The 23,054-nt window shown below is 41.7% G+C and overlaps 1 protein-coding gene across 1 annotated transcript in view; it reads left to right on the plus strand.

The window, feature by feature from the left end:
• LOC119416581 (laminin subunit alpha-5) overlaps positions 1–23,054 on the plus strand; it is an 87,700-nt gene that overhangs the window by 964 nt on the left and 63,682 nt on the right. Inside the window, exons 2-5 of the mRNA XM_037683771.1 lie at positions 1,969–2,111; positions 19,385–19,488; positions 20,927–21,080; positions 21,156–21,319. Coding sequence (XP_037539699.1) covers positions 19,436–19,488; positions 20,927–21,080; positions 21,156–21,319 — 371 coding nt within the window. The 5' untranslated portion in view covers positions 1,969–2,111; positions 19,385–19,435. The remainder of the gene's footprint in view (positions 1–1,968; positions 2,112–19,384; positions 19,489–20,926; positions 21,081–21,155; positions 21,320–23,054) is intronic.

Genomic DNA, 23,054 nt, shown 5'->3' on the forward strand with positions numbered 1-23,054 from the left:
TAGGTCCAGGTCCAGATATAGGTCCAGGTCCAGATATAGGTCCAGGTCCAGATGTAGGTCCAGGTCCAGATATAGGTCCAGGTCCAGATGTAGGTCCAGGTCCAGATATAGGTCCAGGTGTATCTGAAAGACAAACACATGTTAAGGATAGAAAAAATAATTACAAATACAAAACAGGTTGAGCAGAGTAAGTAAAGACAGTAGCAGAGTGAAAATTGTGGTCAGTTTGTCCTCCAGCAGTCTAAGCCTATAGCAGCAGAACTAAGGGACAGCTCAGGAAACCCAAGCTGACCCTAACTATAGGATTTATCAAAAAGGAAAGTCTTAATCCCAGTTTTAAAACTAGATAATGTGTCAGCCTCACGGACAGAGATTGGCAGTTGGTTCCACAAGAGAGGAGCCTGAGAACTGAAAGATCTGCCTCCCATTCTGTTTTTGTAAATTCTAGGAACCACGAGTAAACCTGCAGCCTGAGAGCGAAGTGCTCTGTTAGGAAAATATGGAACAATAAGATCTGTAATATAAGATGGAGCCAGGTGGTTGAGAGCTTTGTAGGTTAGAAGTAAGATTTTGAATTCTATTCTGGATTTGACAGGGAGCCAATGGAGAGAAGCTAAAACTGGAGAGATATGATCTCTTCTATCAAATCAGATATGTACTGGTAATGGTTAGGTTTAGGGTCAGGGTCAGTGTTGGGCTTTTATAATAAATGAAAAATGAAATGGAATCAGTGCAAAGTCCACATAAAAATAGCAAGACAAATGTTTGTGTGCGTGTGCGCATGAGAGAGAGAGATACAGAGTTTATGTATGTGTGTTTTTCGTTATCTTTTTTAATATTTTCTGGTATAAACATCTACCTTGCCAGGACCAGTAGTATTTTTGGATACCAAAGCCTGGTTCTAATGCTGTGGAACAGCATCTTTGGATTAGGGGTTAGGATTAGGACTAAGGTGTGAATTGAGTTTAGGTTAGGTTTAGAGTTAGTCTACAGAAATAAATGGAAATTAATGAAAATCAATATACAGTTCTAATAAGGATAGAAATATAAAGTTGTGTGTGTGTGTGTGGGTTTGTCTGCAGCACTGAACGTCTCATAAACCTGTGAACGGATTTTAAGGAAACTTTAGGGAAATAACGGCTGACTTAAAGCTACATTAAGTAAACATTTTGTTTTGTAGCAGCAGTGGAATTGTATACCATGTTCTCTAACAGGTATAGTTTGGGCAAAATCCATTTTAAAATCTTTTCCATGAATTATTAAAGTCAGCTGTGTCTGTTTATTAGCAGAATATCTCATCAACCAGTGAAGAAATTTTAGTTAACTTCTCAGAAAGTAATTATTTGATGTAAATCTTCAACTCAACTCACACCATTCATGATGTAATAAGGTTAGGTCTGGTCCTCTGGACAGATTCTTCTTGTTGATATGTTTCGTCTTTTCTCCAAAAGTCTTTTTCATTCCAAAGAAGCCTTTTGGAGAAAAGACAAAACATATCTAGAAGAATCTGTCCAGAGGACCTGACCTAACCTTGTTAGATTTATCTACTTGGATTATTGAGCATGCACCAGGATGATGGTTGCCACAGCTCATTGGCATTAGCCAACACAAAACTGACTGAGTCAGTTCTACAGATATTGAGTTAAAACGTGGTGTAGTACAAGCTAAAGAGACGAGCACTACACATACCCACAGTTGCATATTGTGCGACTTTTTGTCTTAAAACTTTGTAATTTCCTGTTGGCTTCAACAATAATATATCAAGAAACAACTCATGAACCACTGGACAGATCTTTGTGAAACTCTCAGAAAGTAATGATCAGATGTACATCGTCAACTCATTAACAGTTGCAGCCATTTCAAGATGGCTCCCAATCACATGGAATTCAGACAAGTCAATGAATTTGACTTATGTTGAGCTCAAATTTGATATTAAGTTTTACTGTCTAACATTGATCTTTTTTCCAGGTTCAGAACAGTCCAAACAAATCATCTTTGCTCCCAGTGCACAGCCGACTTTTGTCAATGTTCCCCAGAACAACTTTGTGGAGCCCTTCGTTTTAAACCCAGGAACATGGACTGTGGTCATAGAAGCTGAAGGAATCCTTCTGGTACGTTCCACACCACACATCATATTTGCACATATTCCACACATACAGATCAAACTCCCAGCAGCAGAGAGGTGAAGTAAAGCCCCCGCAGCATGTTTTTGCTTAATTTGCTACAAACAACAAAAACAAACAAAAAAATAAGGTAAACAAGAAACAAGAACAGCTATTGTGAGTTTAAAATCATGAATGAAGCCAGAAGATCATCGGTATGAAATGAGCCTGGAGGCTGAATCGTTACAAAGAACTGAGAGCTATATAAGACAAAGCTAAAAAAAAAGTTGAGTATTACAATTTTTTTTACAATTTAAAACCCATATTTTATTATTTATTATTTTTATTATTAGCCTTCATTTAACCAGGCAAACCCCATTGAGATCACAGATCTCTTTTGCAAGGGAGGCCTGGGTCTGAAGGCATCTAACATGCATGTTGTTGGTCTGTGGGAGGAAACTGGAGTACCTGGAGAAAACCCACATATGCACAAGAAGAACATGCAAACTCCACCAGAAAGACCCCAGGTCCAACCGGGTTTCTGAATAGTGGACAAGTGGCAGAGCCAGTTCACTGATCTCTGTGTCAGAAGTCCAGTTTGTCCAAACACACTGTGGCAAAACTGCCTCACTTCTAAATGGGCAGTGGCTCATTAATGGAACGTTCTTAAAGTATTCATGCGTGTAGATCCAGTGACATCACAGGTCAGTTCCTTGGATGTCAACGCAGCAAATCTCAAAATAAAAAAATAAAAAACACATGATCTGTTTCTAAGGTCCCTGATTCACCCAAACCCTAACCCACAACCAAACAGGTTCTAGGAACTCTCCAGGGTGGGGGCCTATGTGCAACTGACACCTGCCCTACTGCCTAGAACTAGAGTCACAGCGATGGGTCAAAAGATTCAATTCAGTTTCTATTCAATACAGTTTATTTACATAGTGCCAAATCACAACAGACATTGTCTCAGGGCTCACTAGTGCACACTCAGCATGGTCAAGGGAAATGCATCAGTCCTGTTTTTCAGGCTGTTCCACGTGTCTGCGCACTCTATTCACTTAAAAATTAGTACAGAACATTCACTTACAATATAAAACATTAAGATATAAATGAAGTACATAGCTGAAGGGAGTCCAAGGCTTACCCCGAGGCCAGTTAGTTGTCCCTCATTATGTAGAGTGGCTACATTGGCGTCAGAAGCATCTGTAATGGAGGTACATACTGGTGCGCGCACACACACACCAGTGTACAAAAAAGCAACACTTCATCTAGAGTTCCTTACTTTAATTCCATTTAAACATGTTTCTCACAAAGTTTGTGTAAATTCAGCTGTGGGTTTTAAAGACATTTAAACTTTAATACACGAAAACACAGCGCGTCAGGTCGGCACTATGTGTTTTTAGAGAAATAGAAAACATAACCACTAGACTTTTTGTGTTCATCACTACTCATCTATTTATCACAAAGTTTTAGGACAATAAGGTGTGGGGTTTAAAAGACATTTCAACTTTATTGCACCTTAACATACAGTGGCTTACAGCATCACACTCTTAGCGCTAAGCTAAGATGCTACAGACGTAGCACTCCACTTCTCTCCTAACCATGTATATATGTTTATGATCCTAACCTAACCCCTCCGAGCAACAAACTGCCCACACTAAACTCACTAAGCTGGAGAGCGAGCAACACAGAGGTGTCTCTACCTCCTCCTGTGTGCATCCTGCCAAGGCAGGAGACGCAGAGGAGAAACGCTACTGATGTAGAGAGTTGGAGGTAACCAGGAAAACCTGGAGTGGACTTTTAGCAGTTTGAGTATTCTCCTATTATTCAAGTGAAATGAATTTGTACACGAAGAAATAGAAGCAGCACGGACTGAACTAATGTTTCATGATAAATGTGGGGGGTCCAAATGAACAATTTTTAAATGTGGGGGGGTCCCTACATTTGTATGTCCCCTTCACATATAATGGCTGTGATGCCTATGAGTGACTACATCTAGGTGTAAGTAAAGTTCCTTTTGAAAATTGGGTTGTGTTGTGGTTAGAATACCACGTCGTGTTCAAAACGGCGGAGGCGTCGCCCTTCGTATAAAAGATTTATTTGACACAACATGGGTTACAGATATTCAGAGACAAACAATTACATTAATAAGATATATGCATATAAATGGAGCATTAAGAACGAACCGCCTCGTGTGCGCCTCCCGGAAAATGCTCGGTGGGCGTGCGTCATTTCCGGCCTTTTATCCCCGTTTAAGAAGGCTAGCTTCCTGATTGGTTCAGCTTCTGTCGCTATGGTTACGACTTAGCCCGCCCCCTCAAGGACGTTAACGTCTATATTTCAGATAAGTTTTGGTACACCGAAATCGGCTTTTGTTTAAAGTTTAACTTGCTATTATACTTTAGGGAAATAAAATGATTCATGTCTAAATTGTTTATACGTAATAATTAATAACTATTAATTATTACCTACCTCCTGGGTGTTAATTCAATATCTGTTGGAGGCCTGGTGATTCTGTTTTTTTTTTAAGGCAGATTCATCTTAGTTACCTTGTCTGCGTTTGAACTGTGAACACTGTTTGTTTAACGTGATTATACCTTAGTGATAACACTGATTTGAAATAGTTGTTCATTTCTAGTAATAATTATATTATCTAACTTATGTTCGTGTTTTAATTTGGATCATGGTTATACTCTTAATTTGATTTTACTTAGTCAAACTATATTGTCTAAATTAAAGAGCTGTGTTCTAGCTTTATTTATGTTAATCAGTCTGCTCTCTGGCCTGATTTGATTGCTTGTAATTTATCAAATGTGAACTTGTAAAATTATCTTTAGCTACTATGAGATTATATTTAAAGGTCAACTAGTTAGAATTAGCAAACATTTTCTATAAACATAGTTCAACCTTGGAAGAAAGACACGCACACCCTTAATGTGACATGACATTTGAGTGCTTGATAGGAATTATAAAAAGGTATAAAATATTAAATCCAACAGTTGCCACGTCCAAAATCCAAGATGGATACTGCCATATACGTCTGCCTGTCTTGTCAGCATAACTAGAAAAAAGAGCAATGTCCCAACTTCCATTTTGGTGCGTGGCTGCATCTAGGTGTAAAAAAGGTCCCTATCAAAATCCAAGATGGTCACCACAGTTTTCTCTCTAAAATTTAGAGATGGTTGTGTGTAAAACCCCAGTAGATAGCAATTTCTGAAATACATACAGTGGTGCTTGAAAGTTTGTGAACCCTTTAGCATTTATTATATTTCTGAATAAATATAAACATTAGATTTTCACACAAGTCCTAAAAGTAGATAAAGAGAACTCAGTTAAACAAATGAGAAAATCTGAAAATGCATAAAAAATTATTCAATCAAAGTTTACTTATACAGGTTGGTCCCATTGAGCCTCAGGAACTCATTTACAAGAGAGACCTGAATATACTATTATACTTCATATACTATGTACTATTATACTTCATATACTATATACTATTATACTTCATATACTATATACTATTATACTTCATATACTATTATGGTGGGAGTGGTGGCGCAGAGGTTAGAGAAGGTGAGCCTGTGATCGGAAGATCACCGGTTCAAGCGCCAGTACCAACATCATCAAAAATGTGGGTGGGGTAGGTGAAGCACCCACAACTGCCCCCACCCTCATTCGCTCCACTCTGAGCCCTTGGGCAAGGCCCTTAACCCCCACCATCTGCTCTTCCGGGTGTCCTAGATGCAGCTCTCTGCTCCACACAGAGGGCTGTGGTAGCTCGGTGTCTGTGGTTGTGCCAGGAAGGACATCCGGTGTAAAAATAACTGCCAAGTCTTCATGCGACTTAGTTCACTGTGGCGACCCCTAACACAGGGAGAAGCCGAAAGAAGAAGAAAAAACTACCATTATACTTGGTCATTTATTTACTGAGGAAAATGATCCAATAATACATTTTTCTGAGTTGCAAAAGTATGCACCTCTAGGATTAGCAGTTAATTTGAAAGTGAAATTAGTCAGGCGTTTTCAATCAATGGGATGATGATCAGGTGTGAGTGGGCACCCTGTTTGATTTAAAGAACAGGGATCTATCAAAGTCTGTTCTTCATAAATGTTTGTGGAAGTGTATCATGACACAAACAAAGATGATTTCTGAGGACCTCAGAAGAAGATTTGTTGATGCTCATCAGGCTGGAAAAGGTTACATAACCATCTCTAAAGAGTTTGGACTCCACCAATCCACATTCAGACAGATTGTGTACAAATGGAGAAAAATCAAGAGCATTGTTACCCTCCCCAGGAGTGATGGACCAACAAAGATCACTCCAAGAGCAAGACGCGTAATAGTGGGCGAAGTCACAAAGGACCCCAGGGTAACTTCTAAGCAACTGAAGGCCTCTCTCACATTGACTGATGTTAATGTTCATGAGTCGACCATCAGGAGAACTCTGAACAACTATGGTGTGCATGGCAGGATTGAAGGAGGAAACCACCGCTCTCCAAAAAGAGCCTTGCTGCTCGTCTAAAGTTTGCCAAAGATCACATGGACAAGCCAGAAGGCTGTTTGACGAATTTTTTATGGATGGATGAGACCAAAATAGAACTTTCTGGTTTAAATGAAAAGTGTTCTCTTTGGAGAAATGAAAACACTGCATTCCTGCAGAAGAACCTCATCCCATCTGTGAAATATGGTGGTGGTAGTATCATGGTTTGGGCTTGTTTTGCTGCATCTGGGCCATGACGGCTTGCCATCATTGATGGAACAATGAATTCTGAATTATATCAGAGAATTCTAAAAGAAAATGTCAGAACATCCGTCCATGAACTGAATCTCAAGAGAAGGTGGGTCAGGCAGCAACACAATGATGACCCTCAGTACACAAGTCGTTCTACCCAAGAATGGTTCAAGAAGAATAAAGTTCATGTTTTGGAATTACCAAGTCAAAGTCCTGACCTTAATCCAATCCTGATGCTGTGGAAGGACCTGAATCTGCAGTTTATGTGAGGAAACTACCAACATCCAGAGTTGAAGCTGTTCTGTGCAGAGGAAAATGCTAAAATTCCTCCAAGCCGGTGTGCAGGACTACCCGGTCGAAGTAGATGGCTGCTTGTCCTGAACCTGGTTGTGCTAAAGGTTTCTTCCTCATGATGAAGTTTTTTCCTTTCCACTGTCGCCTTAATGCTTTCTCAAGGTGAGAGTTTTGTGATGGAGTTAAACTCAAATCAGTTTGCTCCTCAGAAAAAGTCTTAAATTATTATTTTTATATATGAGTGTTTCTTTTAACTTATTTTTACATAAGAATATTTCTGTTCAGTGCCCTGACATGACTTGTATTATGAGTTGGCGCTATATAAATAAACTTAATTGAATTGAATTGATTAACAGTTACCGGAAACGTTTAGTTGCAGTTATTGATACACCGGGGGGTGAGTGGGTGCGTGTTCACACCAGATACTGAAATCAAACTTTCACATACTTTTGCCACTCACAACAATGTAATATTGGATCATTTTCCTAAATAAATAAATGACCAAGTATAATATTTTAGTCTCATTTGTTTAATTGGGTTCTCTATCTACTTTTAGGACGTGTGAAAATCTGATGATGTTTTAGGTCATATTTATGCAGAAATATAGAAAATTCTAAAGGCTTCACAAACTTTCAAGCGCCACTTCAGCCTAGCCATTTGGTACCAACAACCATGCCAAATTCAAAGTCACTTAAATCCACTTCCCTCCCATCCTAATGCCTGGTTGGAAGTTTAGCAAGTCCTCTTCAACACATCTTCTTTCTTCTTCTTTTGGCTTTTCCCTCTTCAGAGGTCGCCACAGTGAGTCATCCTCCTCTATCTCACTTTGTCTTCTGCATCCTCTGTCCTCATTCCATCTACCTCCTCTCTTAACTTCATCCATATATCTTCTATTTGGTCTTCCTCTTTGTCTTTTTTCTGGCAGCAGCATTTCTAACATCCGTCTACCAATATACCCACTGTCCCTCCTCTGGACATGTCCAAACCACTGTCCCTCCTCTGGACATGTCCAAACCATCTCAGTGTGTCCTCTCTAACTTTATCTCCCAGTTGTTCAACCTGTGCTGTACCTCTGATGATATCATGCCTAATCTTATCCATCCTTGTCACTCCTAAGGAGAACTTCAACATCTTCATGTCTGCTACTTCCAGTTCTGTCTCCTGTCTTTTTGTCCATGTCTCTGTCTCCAAACCATACAACATATCTGGTCTCACCACTGTCTTGTAAACTTTTCCTTTGACCTTTGCTGACACCGTTTTGTCACAAATCACTCCTGAAACTTTTCTCCATCTACTCCATCCTGTCTGGACTCTCTTCTTCACCTCTTTACCACAGTCCTGATTTTCCTGGACAGTGGACCCCAAGTACTTGAAGTCCTACACCTTTGTGACCTCTGCTCCTTGTAGACTCACTGTTCCACCGGCCTTCTTCTCATTCACACACATGTACTCTGTCTTACTACGGCTGACTTTCATTCCTCTTCTTTCAAGTGCATACAGGTACCTCCACCTCTCGAAGTTCTCTTTCATCTGTTCCCTGTTCTCACCACAGATCACAATGTCATTTGCAAACATCATCGTCCATGGGGATTCTTGCCTGACCTCATCTGTTAGTCGGTCCATCAACAGAGCTCACAAGGAGGGACTCAGAGCCGATCCTTGATGCACTCCCACCTCCACCTTGAAGCTATTTGTCACTCCTACAGCACATCTCACCACTGTCCTGCTGTCCTCATACATGTCCTGTACCAGTCTAACATACTTCTCTGCCACTCCAGATTTCCTCATGCAATACCACACCTCCTTCCTCAACACCCTGTCATATGCTTTTTTTTAAATCCAAAAAGACACTATGGAGTTCTTTCTGACTTTTTCTGTACTTTTCCATCAACATTCTCAAATCAAATATGGCATCTGTGGTGCTCTTTCTTGGCATGAAACCATACTGCTGCTCACAGATAGTCACCTCTTGTCTAAGTCTTGCTTCCACAACTCTCTCCCAGATCTTCATCGTGTGACTCATCAACTTAATTCCCCTGTAGTTGCTACAACTCTGTACATCACCCTTGTTCTTAAAAATAGGCACCAGCACACTTCTTCTCCATTCCTCAGGCATTTTCTCACCCTCAAATATGCCATTGAATATTTGAGTCAAAAACTTCACTGCCATCTCTCCAAGACATTTCCAAACCTCCACTGGTATGTCATCAGGTCCTACTGCCTTCCCCTTCTTCATTTTTTCAGAGCTTTCCAAACTTCACCCTCACTAATCTTTCCCACTTCCTGGTCCACAGTTACTATAACCTCTATTCTTCTTTCTCTTTCATTCTATTCATTCAGTATCTCCTCAATGTACTTCATCATATGCCTTCTGCTTTGCCTTATCTACCTCCCTTATTGCTCTACATTGCATCTCCTTATATTCCCGTCTCCTCTCTTCCATCCTATCACTGTCATATTTCTTCTTGGCTAACCTCTTTCTTTGAATAGCTTCTTGCACTTCACTATTCCACCACCAGGTTTCCTTATCATCCATTCTCTGTCCAGATGGCAGACCACGTACCTTCCTACCCGTCTCTCTAATTACTGTTGCTAGTAGTAAAGTCATTTGGAAGCTCTTTCTTACCTCCCAGAGCCTTTAACAGCTCCTCTCTGAATTTCTCACAACATTGACCAAAAAGGTCCATGCTCAATAGTCCAGGTATACAATCTAACAATTTTCAGTCAGGTCATCTGGACATTTAAACATTTCATCTCCCATCTAGAAGGCTTCATCAGTCAAGGAAACACACAGCACAAAACTGATTCTTTCCCCAAACAGCTTACTCCAAAGTGGAACAAACCAGTGCTAAGATGGTGTCTTTGGCACGCTCCCTCTTCTTGTGTCGGCCCTCTTCCTCGTAGATAGTTATGTCAAACTGGTTCAAAACCAAAAAGGTCAACGCTCAATAATCTAGGTATACAATCCAACAATTTTTAGTCAAGCCATCTGGACAGTTTATTTTTTTGCTGAAACATTTCACCTTCCATATGGAAGGCTTCATCACAATTTTCACAACATTCTTTTTTTCTCAGCTTCCACCATTTGGTCTTCTTCTCTGATTTTACTCCTTTACTGTTTGACACAACAACAGTCATTCAATGGCACTACGATTCATTGCTGTCTGGCCACACTCTCCCCTGCTACAACCTTCCTGTCCCCAGTCTCCCTCAGGTTTCCTCTTCTACACAGAATGTAGTTGACCTGCATTCATTGTCCTCCACTCTTATATCTAAAAAAGTTAAATCTGGTCCTCTGGACATTCTCAAAAAATAAATGTAGAAACGTCCCCACTAACTCAGGAGCCAGGCAGAAAAAGAAATCCCACACAAGACAGGCTCTAGAGCAATGTGGATATCCTAACTGGGCCTTCCTGAAAGCAGAGAAAAAACCCAAACAGGACTCCAGTCAGCCATCAGGTGAAAAGGAGGAACCTAGACCCAGACTAGTGGTCATTCCCTATGTTGAGGGAGTATCAGAGAAACTGAGACGTTTATTTTCTAAACATAACATCCCAGTGGCTTTTAAACCCCAAACTACATTACGGCAAAGACTGGTTCATCCCAAAGATCCAGTCCCCCGGCACAAACAGAGTAATATTGTGTATGCTGTTCAGTGTCAGGAGGGCTGTGATCAGTCTCAAATCGGGGAAACTAAACAGCCACTGGCCAAAAGGATGGACCAGCACAGAAGATCAACATCATCAGGCCAGGACTCTGCGGTCTACACTCATCTCCAGGCCAGTGGTCAGTCTTTCAGGGATGAAGATGTTTACATCCTGGACAGAGAGGAACGATGGTTTGAGAGAGGAGTAAAGGAGGCCATCTTTTTGAAAAGAAACCGTCCATCATTAAACAGGGGTGGAGGCCTCCATGTTCAACTGTCTCCCTCTTACAATGTTGTTATTGCTAGTATCACTAGGTTGCTGGGCTGAAATTCTGGTGAGGCTATGTGCTACCGCTAAAGTTGGCAAACTCCCGATACCCCCTGTTTTTTTGTCGAATGTCTGCTCTTTGGACAACAAGATGGATTTGCTTCATTTGAGAGTGAGCGCCTCAGAGGAGTTGAGGAAATGTGTGGTGCTTTGTCTCACAAAATCATGGCTTAACAGTGACATGCCGGACTCAGTCTTCCAGCTAGACAACAGACTTTTTTTCCGAGCAGAACGCTGCAGCGAGCTAAAGGAGAAATCGAGGGGAGGCAGAGTATACATTTACGTGAGTAAAAGTTGGTGCACAAACTGTACCGGAATAAAGTGCCATTGCTACAAGGCTTTGGAGCAGCTAACAGTGGCCACATTATCTACCCCACAAGTTTACATTGGCTTTCATAACAGCTGTTTACGTAACCCTGGATTCTAATGCTACCGACGCTCTGTGGGAGCTTCATGATAATTTCAGCTCGCTGTAAAGCAAACACCCTGAGGCTCTTTACATAGTGGCTGGTGACTTTAATCAAGTGAATCTAAAAGACTGCCTCCCAAGATTTTACCAGCATGTGGCCATACCAACACGTGAAAACAACACGATGGACCATGTTTACACGAATGTAAAAAAATCATACAAAGCCGAGCCCCATCCCACCTAGAATTCTCTGATCACATCTCACTCTTCCTGGCTCCTGCTTACTTTCCCCCACTGAGACGCTCCAGACCAGTACAAAAGAAAGTTAAATTCAATTCAGTTTATTTATATAGCGCCAAATCACAACAAAGTTGTCTCAGGGCACTTTACAGGAACATTCACATACATAAAAGCCAATTAGTAAAGTTCTCTATCTAAGGAATCCAGCAGACAAGTTGAATCTTGGCTTCGTTGCAGTCTCCCATCCTGAGCAAGCACAGTGGCAACAGTGGAAAGGAAAAACTCCCTTTTAAAAGGAAGAAACCTCCAGCAGAACCAGCTCAGGACAAGCGGCCATCTTCTTTGACCGGCTGGTTGAGAGGACAGGAAGGAGAGACAGGCAAACATAGAATGTGTAGTGATGTAGGGTAGGTTAGCTTCAGTGTTAGCTTAGGAGCTCCACTACAATCAATATTTAATAACAGGTTCTCTCTTTTTCGAGCTACTTGACAGATATGTGACAGAGATACTGTGTGGGAGATGGTCTAATCAGTGACATGAGGCGTTAATTTTCTTTGACCCATCAAAATGAATGTGGTCATTTATTAACAGAATCAAAATTTAACATCAAAACATTGTACACTTGATTATTCTGATCGGCTCTGATTAATAAAACTTGGCACGTTTTACTTAATAAAAACAACAGACATTTCTGAAGATATCTGGATTAATTACTGGCAAGATAGAAGAGTTTTAAAGATGGGAAATGAAGGAGTTTAAATGGAGAGAAAAGATGGATGAGGGAAAGTGTGTTGACGAAGAACGGCACCCTCCATCCGAACCCAGCTCAGCCTCGGTGCACTCGGTAGTGAAGCGACTCGTTACCTTTGCAGAAGATAGGTCAGCTCCGGTACGGAGTTCTATTTCAACGCTACCTTTCAGCGTCTCCTTAGGATGGCTGAGAATCGTCCAAAGTAGTGACGGTACTCCGTTCAACAACACGCTCACCTCACGTGTGGACTCTGTAGTGAACTAGACCTAAGGTCAAGACCTTGACCTTAAGAACCATTTGGGACAGAACTGTCATTTCATTGATTTGAATCCAGAAATACAGGTTGACCCATCCTGAGACTTTCTTTCTTGAATTAATCAAGTGGAAAAAGTCTATTTTCTATTATCATTACCATTTTACAAATGTTTTGATAATCAAATTGTGTTTTAGTTCAAACCATTTTTAAATGTTGAAGTGAACTAATCATTTAAATCAACTGTGAAACAGTATAATGATTTTTAATCCTCATTCAAAGTGGAATCAAGTTGGAATACGTTACAGAGTAATGATTCATTTCTTGATCGTCTGTTTGAAGTGAGTAAGTTGTAAGTGTGTTCAAAGTTCAAGTTTCGGTCAACTGAAAGTTTACTGAAAAGAAATGTCATGTTTAACTTTTACAGCAAGATACTGGAAGAAGTGACTCCACGAAGTCTGGTTCCTCCATAATATCTTTCTGTCTGTTCTTAAACAATCTTAATCTTTTCCTTGACTTTTCATAACACCTTACATCACAAAACACACCTCTGTTTGGGTCCATTGACCAATCAGAAACTCCCAGATGAACCGGAAATAGAGCTCATTAAAATGTTGGTACTTCCTAGTTCAACTGGAGAAGTTTTGAGTCGACAGTAGAGTTTGGAGGCGAGTTGGGAAACAGGAAAATCCTGACATGACCACAGAGCTCTTCCGAGTCTTATGGGATTATAACATTTTCCACCTCTGGGTGGAACTCTGACGGACTCCAGTCGTGAGTCCACTCGTGAGGTGAATTTGTGTCGGACGGAATACCGTCACTACTTCAGACGATTCACAGCTGTTCCTACGGAGACGCTGAAAGGGTGCGTTAAATGGAACTTCGTACCAGGGACATCTCCAGGTTAAAAGTTGATTTATAACACCTAAGTGTACTGGGGAAGAAGCTGAAAGAGCCCGGAGAGTGCCGTTCTGAATGCTGACACAAACAAACCCCTCACACATCCTTTTCTCTCTTTAAACTCTCCTATCTGCTAGCAAATTAATCCAGATATTTTTAGAAATGTCTGAAGCAAAGTTTTCACCACCGCCGTGTGGTAATACCTGCTGTTTTGTTGGAAGTGAGAACGATCGCCGCATTGTTCACTTCCTGTAAACTGATTAATAGCTGTCGTTATTCTCAATTCTTGCCAATTAATGTAAATGTGTGATGTGTTAAACTTGATTCTGTTAATAAATGACCCACTGTCGTGGTGAGTCAAAGATAATTAACGTCTCACGTCCACATTTTATTACATTCAATGCACGTACGTTATACAGTCCAGAAAAATGAAAGAATCCGTTTTAACAGTATGAATATATATGACAGATATGTTCTACTACAACTCACATGAGCTGTGAGTCCGTCAGAGGTTCCACTCAGATGTGGAAGATTCCATAATCCCAACTAGACTCGGAAGAACTCCCAACTAACTCCAGCACTTCAGAACTTTTGTTCTGCTGTTCGGAACTTCTGTTCGGTTCTACCCTCAGAACTAACTGGAACTAGGAAGTGTTGACTTTTAAAGAGTTCTGCTTCCGGTCCCTTTTGGGAAGTCCTGATTGGTTGAAAGAACCAACAGGGGTGTGGTTTTAGTGACGTAAGAGGTTACTACAAGTCAGAAAAACAGCGGAGATGTTTAGGAACAGACGGAGAAATGTTTAAGAACAGACAGAGAAATGTTTTGGGGAAATGACAGACCCACAGGTGCCAGCTTTTCTTGTTTCTGTCTGAGAGGTTTAAAAACATGACAGTTCGTTCCAATAAACTTGTTTGCGACTGTCTCCGACTTTTGACCGACATCACTCCTTCTCATTTCAGACAGAAGATCAAAAAATGCATAATTACTTTGTAACAGACATTTTAACTTGATTTCTACGTTGAGTGAGGATTAAAAAATCATTAATACTGTTTCACAGTTGATTTAAAATGAGTAGTTCACTTCAACATTTAAAAATGATTTGAACTAAACACACTTTTGATTATCAAGACATTTGTAAAAATAGTAATGACAATATAAAAAGAGAGTGTTCTTTCAATTGATTAGTTCAGGATACAATTAGAAAGTCTCTGGATGAGCTAATTTGTATTTCTGGATTCAAATCAATGAAATAACAGTTCCTGTCCCATGAAGGTCTTCAGGGTCAGGTTTTGACCGGAGGCTTAGTTCACTACAAATGGTAGGTCTAGGTGTAACTGAAAGACAAAAAAAACATGTTAAGGATAGAAAAAATAATTACAAATACAAAACAGGTTGAACAGCGTGAGTAAAGACAGTAGCAGAGTGAAAATTGTGGTCAGTTTGTCCTCCAGCAGTCTAAGCCTATAGCAGCATAACCAAGGGACAGCTCAGGAAACTCAAGCCGACCCTAACTAAATCTTGGGTCCAGAATACTGGCCCCATACTGAAAGACTGTTTTGAATGCACAGACTGGCAGTTCTTCAGAGAAGCTGCTGAAAATGGGGGATGCTAGACCTGGAGCAATACACATCCTCAGCTCTAGGGTACATTAGTAAATGTGCTGATGACGTCACCACCGTCAGATATGTTGAGTTACTCCAACAGAAATCTATGGCTGAATGTAAAGGTTCGCACCCTGCTGGAAGCCAGGAACTCTGCCTTCAGGTCTGGAAACTCACAAGAGCTGAGAAGGACAAGGAAAGAACTGGCTGATGGTATTAAGTAGGCCAAGGCTACATATGCACAGAGGTTCCAAGGTCAATTTACCTCACAAGACATATGGAGCATGTGGAGGGGCAATGAGTGTACAACAGATTATAAAGGCAGGAGTGAACAATGCCCTAGAGACCCATCAATGCCTGATACCCTCAACAAGTTCTATGCATGCTTTGAAGACCTGAACAGACCATCCAGCACCAGACTCAGCTCACCACCGGATGAAAAACTTCTCAGCATGACCTCAGCCGAAGTGAGTACTTTCAGGAGGATTAACCCTCACAAAGCAGTGTTTCCTCTAGATAACTTGCCATGGTGGGGCGCTCATCTCATCCGTGATTTTCGTTGGGGAGGAGGGGGACAGAGTCACATCCATTCGCTGTTTGCACAGACAGTTTTACAGTTTTAGAGCAGGGGTGATGAGAAGAGAGAGAGACAGAGACACATCTCAGCCACGAGCTGTGTGTACCAACATTTTCTTTTTTCTTGTGTTTGGAAGGTTTCAGTGTGAGGGTTTAGCAGAGGGAAGAGGCTGCCTTTAGCTTTTTAGCTAGTGCACCTGCATTGCCAGCCTCTAGATTAGTGTTACATCAGTGCCGATAGGTGGTTTGGGTGGGGGGTTCGGTAGATGGGGCGCTTGGCTCAGTTGACGGGGCGGTGCGACCCACTTGTATATTGGTAGGGTAAACGCTACAAAGCAACCGGCCCAGACAACATCCCCGGGAAGGTGCTGAAAGACTGTGCTGATCAGCTCTGTGAGGTGCTGGCTGATGTTAACCTCTCACTTACCCTGGCAACAGTTCCCATCTGCCTGAAGACCGCCACCATCATTCTAGTCCCAAAGAACTCTATAGTGACTGGTCTGAATGACTACCAGTCAGTAGCCCTCATCCTGATAGTTGCTAAATGCTTCGAAAAACTGGTCATGACCCACATCAAAACAACCATCAACATCAACGAGAACCCTCACCAGTATGCATACCGCAAGAACCGATCAACTGACGACGCCATCTCCTCTGTGGTCCACACTGCGCTCAACCACCTGGAGCAGAAGGACTCCTGCGTCTATGCTCTTTGTAGACTTCATATCTTCCTTCAATACCATGATACCCCAAACCCTGATGGACAAACTACTTACACTAGGACTAAGCCCCTCCATTTGCAACTGGGTACTAGACTTCTTAACAAACAGTCCACAGTCAGTGAGGATCCACAACTTCTCCTCCTCCACCATTACCCTCAGCACAGGCTCCCCTCAGGGATGTGTGTTGAGCCTTCTCCTGTTCATTCTGCTCACGTATGATTGTGCAGCTATCCATCCAGGCTGTCCCATTGTAAGGTTTGCAGATGATACAGTGGTGGTTGGATGCATCACAAACAATGATGAATCCAGCTACAGGCAGGAGGTGGAACACCTGGAGAGATGGTGCAAGGAGAATAAACTTCACATCAATGTGAAGAAGATGAAGGAGATGGTTGTGGATTTCAGAAGGAACAAACACACCAACCCACTCAGGAACATAAGATGATCTGTGGTGGAAGTGGTCTCCAGCTACAAGTACTTGGGTGTACACCTGAATTACAACCTTAGCTGGGGCAACAGCACTACCAGCCTTATCAAGGAAGCTCATCAGAGTCTCTACTTCCTCAGGCGACTGAGGCGAGCTGGTCTGGGAGCTCAGTCCTCACCTCCTTCTACAGGTGTGCAGTGGAGAGCATCCTGTGCTCCAGCATCAACATGTTGCATGGAGGCTGCACAGCTGCAGAAAGAAAAGCTTTGCAGAGAGTGGTGAAGGCTGCACAGAAGTCTGTTGGAGTCAGTCTCCCCACCATCACAGACATTTACATCTCTAGATGCAGGAAGAGGGCCATCTGCATCATGTAGGACCCCACTCATCCAGCACACACAGTTTTTGCCCTGCTCCCCTCAGGCAGGAGGTTGAGGAGCATTAAGTGTAGAACCACTAGACTGAGGAACAGCTTCTACCCTGAGGTTGTTAGACTCATGAATCTCTAACCAGAATTTTCACTGTGAAAAATCACATCATGTTGCGACTGATCTATTTCAATGTTGCTGTGTTTGTACGTACTCATCTGCTCACACAGACTCATGTTCATGCTGCTATTCGGCGTATTGTTTTTATACTATTAGTGCTTAATGTATTTTTAGTTGATAATTTTCTTAGTTCATATCTTAGCTCTTATTACTGTTTTTTTTTTACTTTTTTTTGTTGTTGTATGTAACTGGGACCCTGTGTACATAACCTTGTTCCACCACATGTACCACATGTGGTGCAAATGACAATAAAAAAATTATGACTCTGACATCACCCTATCTGACGCTCTTTTCACCTCTACTACATTCTTTGCCAACTCCTCCTTCTGGACCACTCCTACTCTGTTTCTATCCACACCATGATAAAACATTTTGAACCCTGCTCCAATGCTGTGAGTCTTGCTGCCCTTCCACTTGGTCTCTTGGACACATAAAACTTCTACCTTCCTTCTCTGCATCATGTCAGCCAGCCCTCTACCTTTGCCTGTCATTGTCCCCCCATTTAGAGTTGCAACCCTCATTCCTACATTCTTGACTTTCCTCTTCTCTCTCTGTCTCCTGACACGTTTCCCTCCTCTTGGTCTTCAACTAACAGTAGCACAATTTTTGCCGGCACCCTCGTTGTCAACAGTATCAGTGGCGGTCGTTGTTAACCCGGGCCTCGACCGATTCAGCATGGTTTTGCTTTGATGAACTCGCATTATAGTTTGGGCAAAAGTGTTTTACATCATATGCCCTTCTTGACACAACCCTCACCATTTCCCCGATCTTGGGACCAGCAAAAGAGATACACTGGCTTGTGCTCCCTAGCAGCTGGTTTCATCTTCAACCCATCTACACACCTAAAAGCACTGAGATTATGCCATGACTGATTAGGTATTTGTGTTAACAAGTACTTAAACATGTGGACCAATATAGTGGCTGGTGAGTATATTTTACCTATAAGTACTGATTTCTAAGATGAAGTTAAAACTTCATCTTAACTTTCATCTTCATTGATGATTTTTCTTAAAGTGATGTGGTCCTGTTGGTGTCATTGTGCCATAATCTTCAGCTCTCACTGGAATGGTTCTCAGCCAAGCTTGAAATGGCTGGGATGAGAATAAGCACCTCCAAATTTGGGGCCATGGTCCTCAGCTGGATAAGGGTGCTCTCTCTGGGTTTGGGATTAAGTTCTGCCTCAAGTGGAGAAGTTCAAGTATCTTGGGATTTTGTTCATAAGTGAGGGAAGAATGGAGTGTGAGATTGACAGGTGTATTGGTGCAACGTCTGCAGTATTGCAGACTTTGTGCCAGTCCATTGTAGTAAAGAGCATGCTGAGTTGTAAGGCCAATCTCTTTTTACCGGTCGATTTATTTCTCTACCACCCCCCACCCCCAATGGCTTCCTAGTGACCAATAGAACAAGATCACATAAACAGGCAGTCAAAATGAGTTTTCTCTGCACAATATCTGGACTCTCCCTTAGAGATAGGGTGAGAATTTCAGTTATCTGGGATACACTCGGATTAGAGCTGATACTTCTCCTCCACATCAAGAGGAGCCAGTTGAGGTGGTTCAGGTATCTGATAAATATGCTTCCTGGGTGCCTCCCACCTCAGACCTGTCCAACTGAGAGGAGACCCAGGGAAGACCCAGGATACACTGGAGAGACTACATCTCTTGGCTGGTCTGGGAACATCTTGGCGTCCTCCCAGAAGCGCTGGAAGAGGTGACTTGGGAGAGAGATGTCTGGGCCTCCCTGCTCAAGCTGCTGCCCCTGTATCTCAACTCTGGAACAAGTGGAAAATGGATGGATGAATGAATGGATTGATTAATTGATTTTTGTTAAATACTAAAAACCTTGTTTTCTTTCAGGACTACTTGGTTTTGCTGCCTAGTGCTTACTACGAAGCTCCCATTCTGCAAATGAGAGTCACTGATCCCTGCACCTACAGCTCTGTTTCACACAGCACCCAGAAGTAATTATGTTTTTCTTTTTTACTGGAAATAAATGAACTGTTGTGTTAATGAAAAACAATCACTGATTCTCAAAAAGCCTTTCCAGTTCCACCTGACTGAACCAAGTGCATCATTCTTAGTTACCAACCAAACAGCCATAAGATCATGCACCTCCACCTGTTATCATTTTCAGTATAGTTTAAGATCAGCACAAGTTATGGCACAATTTAAATCAGCTAACAGGTATTCTAGACCATTTTAGCTTTTGACTTACAAAATAACAGTGAAGGAGACTTGTGACCCTAGCTATTGCTAGCTGAAGAATACAGTATAAACACCTCAGAGCCTACTAAACAGGAATATAATGACATTTTTTTTCAGTTATAACTATTGCTTTTTACTCAATTCAATTTAATTTTATATAGTGTCAAATCACAACAGAAATCATCTCAAGGCACTATACAAAAACATTCACATACAAAAAAAAATTATTTAGTAAAAGTTATCTATTTAAGGAAGCCAGCAGATTGCGTTGAATTTCACTTTGTTGCCAGTCTCCCATCCTGAGCAAGCACAAGACAAATAAACACACACAGATGAGCAGAAACAGGGTTGTATTTTGCCTTTAGCAGAAATGTTGTGTGCTTCCCAACCAACTCATAGCTTCAAGGTGGGTTTAAAACATACTATTTGCTTACCAGGGATGTTTTCTGGGATAAATTACTATGTTGCATTGTTGGTCCTGGTTCCTGCAGGCAAACCACCTTATGACAAAACACAACCACAAACACTTGAGATGACGCATTCCCTGCCTATACAAATGTTTTTTGACTAAAGGCTAGGTTCAGGGTTCCCAGCTGCTCTGGAAATCAGGCAAAACTTGGCAAATGACTTTCACAATTTCCAGACAGGGAAAACTCAGGGAGTTTGGACACTGGTCTGCTGATCAAAAGATGATCTTTCTCATACTTTGATGCACACATGTTTTATGCTTGTATTCTATTAATCAATGAGTCCATGTTCTGTTTATAGTGTTCAGAGTACCAGTACATGTATCCTTACTGAGTGACAGTGGCGGCATGGCACATTACAATTAATTATTAGGAATGATTTAAAGTATGCACATACCATAGGCTACAGAATATTACTCTAGTTCTGAACATTTTGTTAGGCTGAATTATCTCCTGGAATTTCAGGATTTACAAAGGAAAAATCAAGGAAAGCTCAAGGGTTTTTGTTATCATGACATTCTGGGAACCCTGTATATTTTAATTTAGTTTAATGCAAGAATATGTATTTCCACAAAATATCTTTTTTCTCACTTTTCTTTAAAATATGAAAACAATTTGTATCATGAACCAAGACAATAAATAGCTCTTCTTCTTGAGAAGACATGATAACAGACAAAAACTACCATGTTCTGATTTGTCTTTTGTCTGTTTGTCTTTATTTGTCCAGCTGTCTGCTCTACCAGTATCTGTCTCTGGAATCCTTCCCTTCCATCTCTGGAAAAGATGCCAGTTGCCGTAACGACAACCATCTGCCGCGGCCTTGCCCAACCGAGAAGGTCACTCCACGCCATCCCACCATGGCCGTCTGCAGTGGCTTTGATGTATGACTGTTTGTGCAAAATGCAAAGAGCTAAAAAGTGGAGAAAATCATCTGATTATTATTATTTTTACTCCAGATCAGCATTGACCTTGAAGGACGCATGGCCTCTCCAGGCGATTACGTTCTGATAGTCGAGTACTCCAGTGAGGAAGAATTACCACAGTCGCTGTCTATTGTTGTCAGCACACCAGCTGCACGGACACACCAGTACAAAGTCACCCTTCTGCACTGCAAATACAGGTACAACTTGGATAAACAGACAGACATCTTTGAGTCTATACAGATGACTTGAATAATGAGAGACAAAATGAGACATTTGTCCTTCTGTCTCTTGTTTCAGTGATCTCAGTGTATCTGAACCACAAAAACTGTATCCCAGTTCACAAATTAACTTTGGAGAGAAACTGTTTACACTTCATCTTAAAATCCTAAAACACTGCATGATTTGAATTAGTAACAAAACCGATCAATGCTGGAACGCAAATAGTGTGTGTGTGGGGAGGGGGGGGGGTGCGGTAGTCTTGGGGTTCTCCCCCAGAAATTTTTGAATAAAGTAGATGTGATTTGTATCTTAACAGGTTGATAAACATCTACGTTTATCTACATTTGTAAACACTTGCATCCTGACCTCGCCACCCCCCACTTACTTGACAGTTCGGAGCAGTCTCTTATCCACTGAATTCACTGTCCGACTTCAAATGTAAAATCTCAAGGCACTCTGTTAGTGTACACTACACTTTATCGATTAGTATAAATGATTTAACATGTTTTGTTTCATGTAAAAATCAACGAGGAAGCATCATCCAACAAATTGTGTGTGTGTGTATGGGGGTGGGGGATAGATGAAGCTTCTGTCCTTGGTTACCCATGTCCTAGGAGAAATTTGATAGTCGGCCCGTCGCCGAGGCCGTCGGGAGTCAAATTCAGATAAGCTTTGATTGCTGATTTTATTCAGTCAGACAGATTTTTTCTTCAGCCTTGAGTCCATCTGGACGTTTTGGTTCCAAAATGGCCTAACTGTGGAATTCCATTCCACTGATCCATGCTATGAGTCTCCTTCAAGGTCGAACCCACCACACTGATGAGTCCCAGAAGCCGCAGGTGACCTGCGATTCTCATAAACTGCCTCCACCTTACGGTTTAGCTCGTAAACCAGTTGATTTAGAGTTCCTACAGCTCAGACCAAACCTTCACACTGACTCGGAAGCTTTTCCATGACTGAAACTGCTGCCGATGTCTTCTTCAAAAGTTGATAAAACAGAGCCCCACCAATGCCAAAAAGCAGAGTCCCTGCTATCATAATTCCAAATATGTAAACGTCTTCAGCATCCTCCTGAGAGAGAACTGAGAGTTACATCAACTGCCACACTCCCCACGGATCCATGACATACCCCACAGCGTGCGTCTCAGCTGGACACGTAGGTTCTCCAGGACCTTGTCGCTTTGATGAAAAAATCTTATCAATAGAGTTGAACGTCCAGGATACCTGATCCATAATCTTCTTAATTTACGTTTGGGAGATGTGACCTAGGCGCTTCAGACACACAGAGAGCAGAGCAGGAGGAAGGAAAAATGGGGGAGGAAAGACAGAAGCAGCCACCTCGATCAGAGCCAGGGAGAGAAAAAAAAAAAGAGCACAACGACAATGAAGGCCCGTCAGTCAGTAGCTTCGGAGCACTTTACCGGCTGGACTGAGACATGGAGGTACCAGGGAAAACACAAGGAGGAGGGATGTGTCTTTACATCAACAAGAGATACTGTACTTCTGTGACTCAGAGAGCGTGCATCTGTACACCTATGTGGAATTTTTATCAGTGTCCTTACGACCCTTTTTACCTGCCCCGCGAGTTCCTGCAGGTCTTCATTACTGTTGTATATATTCACCCAAAAGCCAATGCACCATCCGCCTGTAGAACTATTTATGATGTTGTGCAGAGCCTTCAATCTATTTCCCCTGAAGCTCCAAGCTTCGTAT

This window comes from Nematolebias whitei, chromosome 11 (assembly GCF_014905685.2).
Source record: "Nematolebias whitei isolate Nwh7 chromosome 11, NemWhi1, whole genome shotgun sequence".
Lineage (NCBI taxonomy): Eukaryota > Metazoa > Chordata > Actinopteri > Cyprinodontiformes > Rivulidae > Nematolebias > Nematolebias whitei.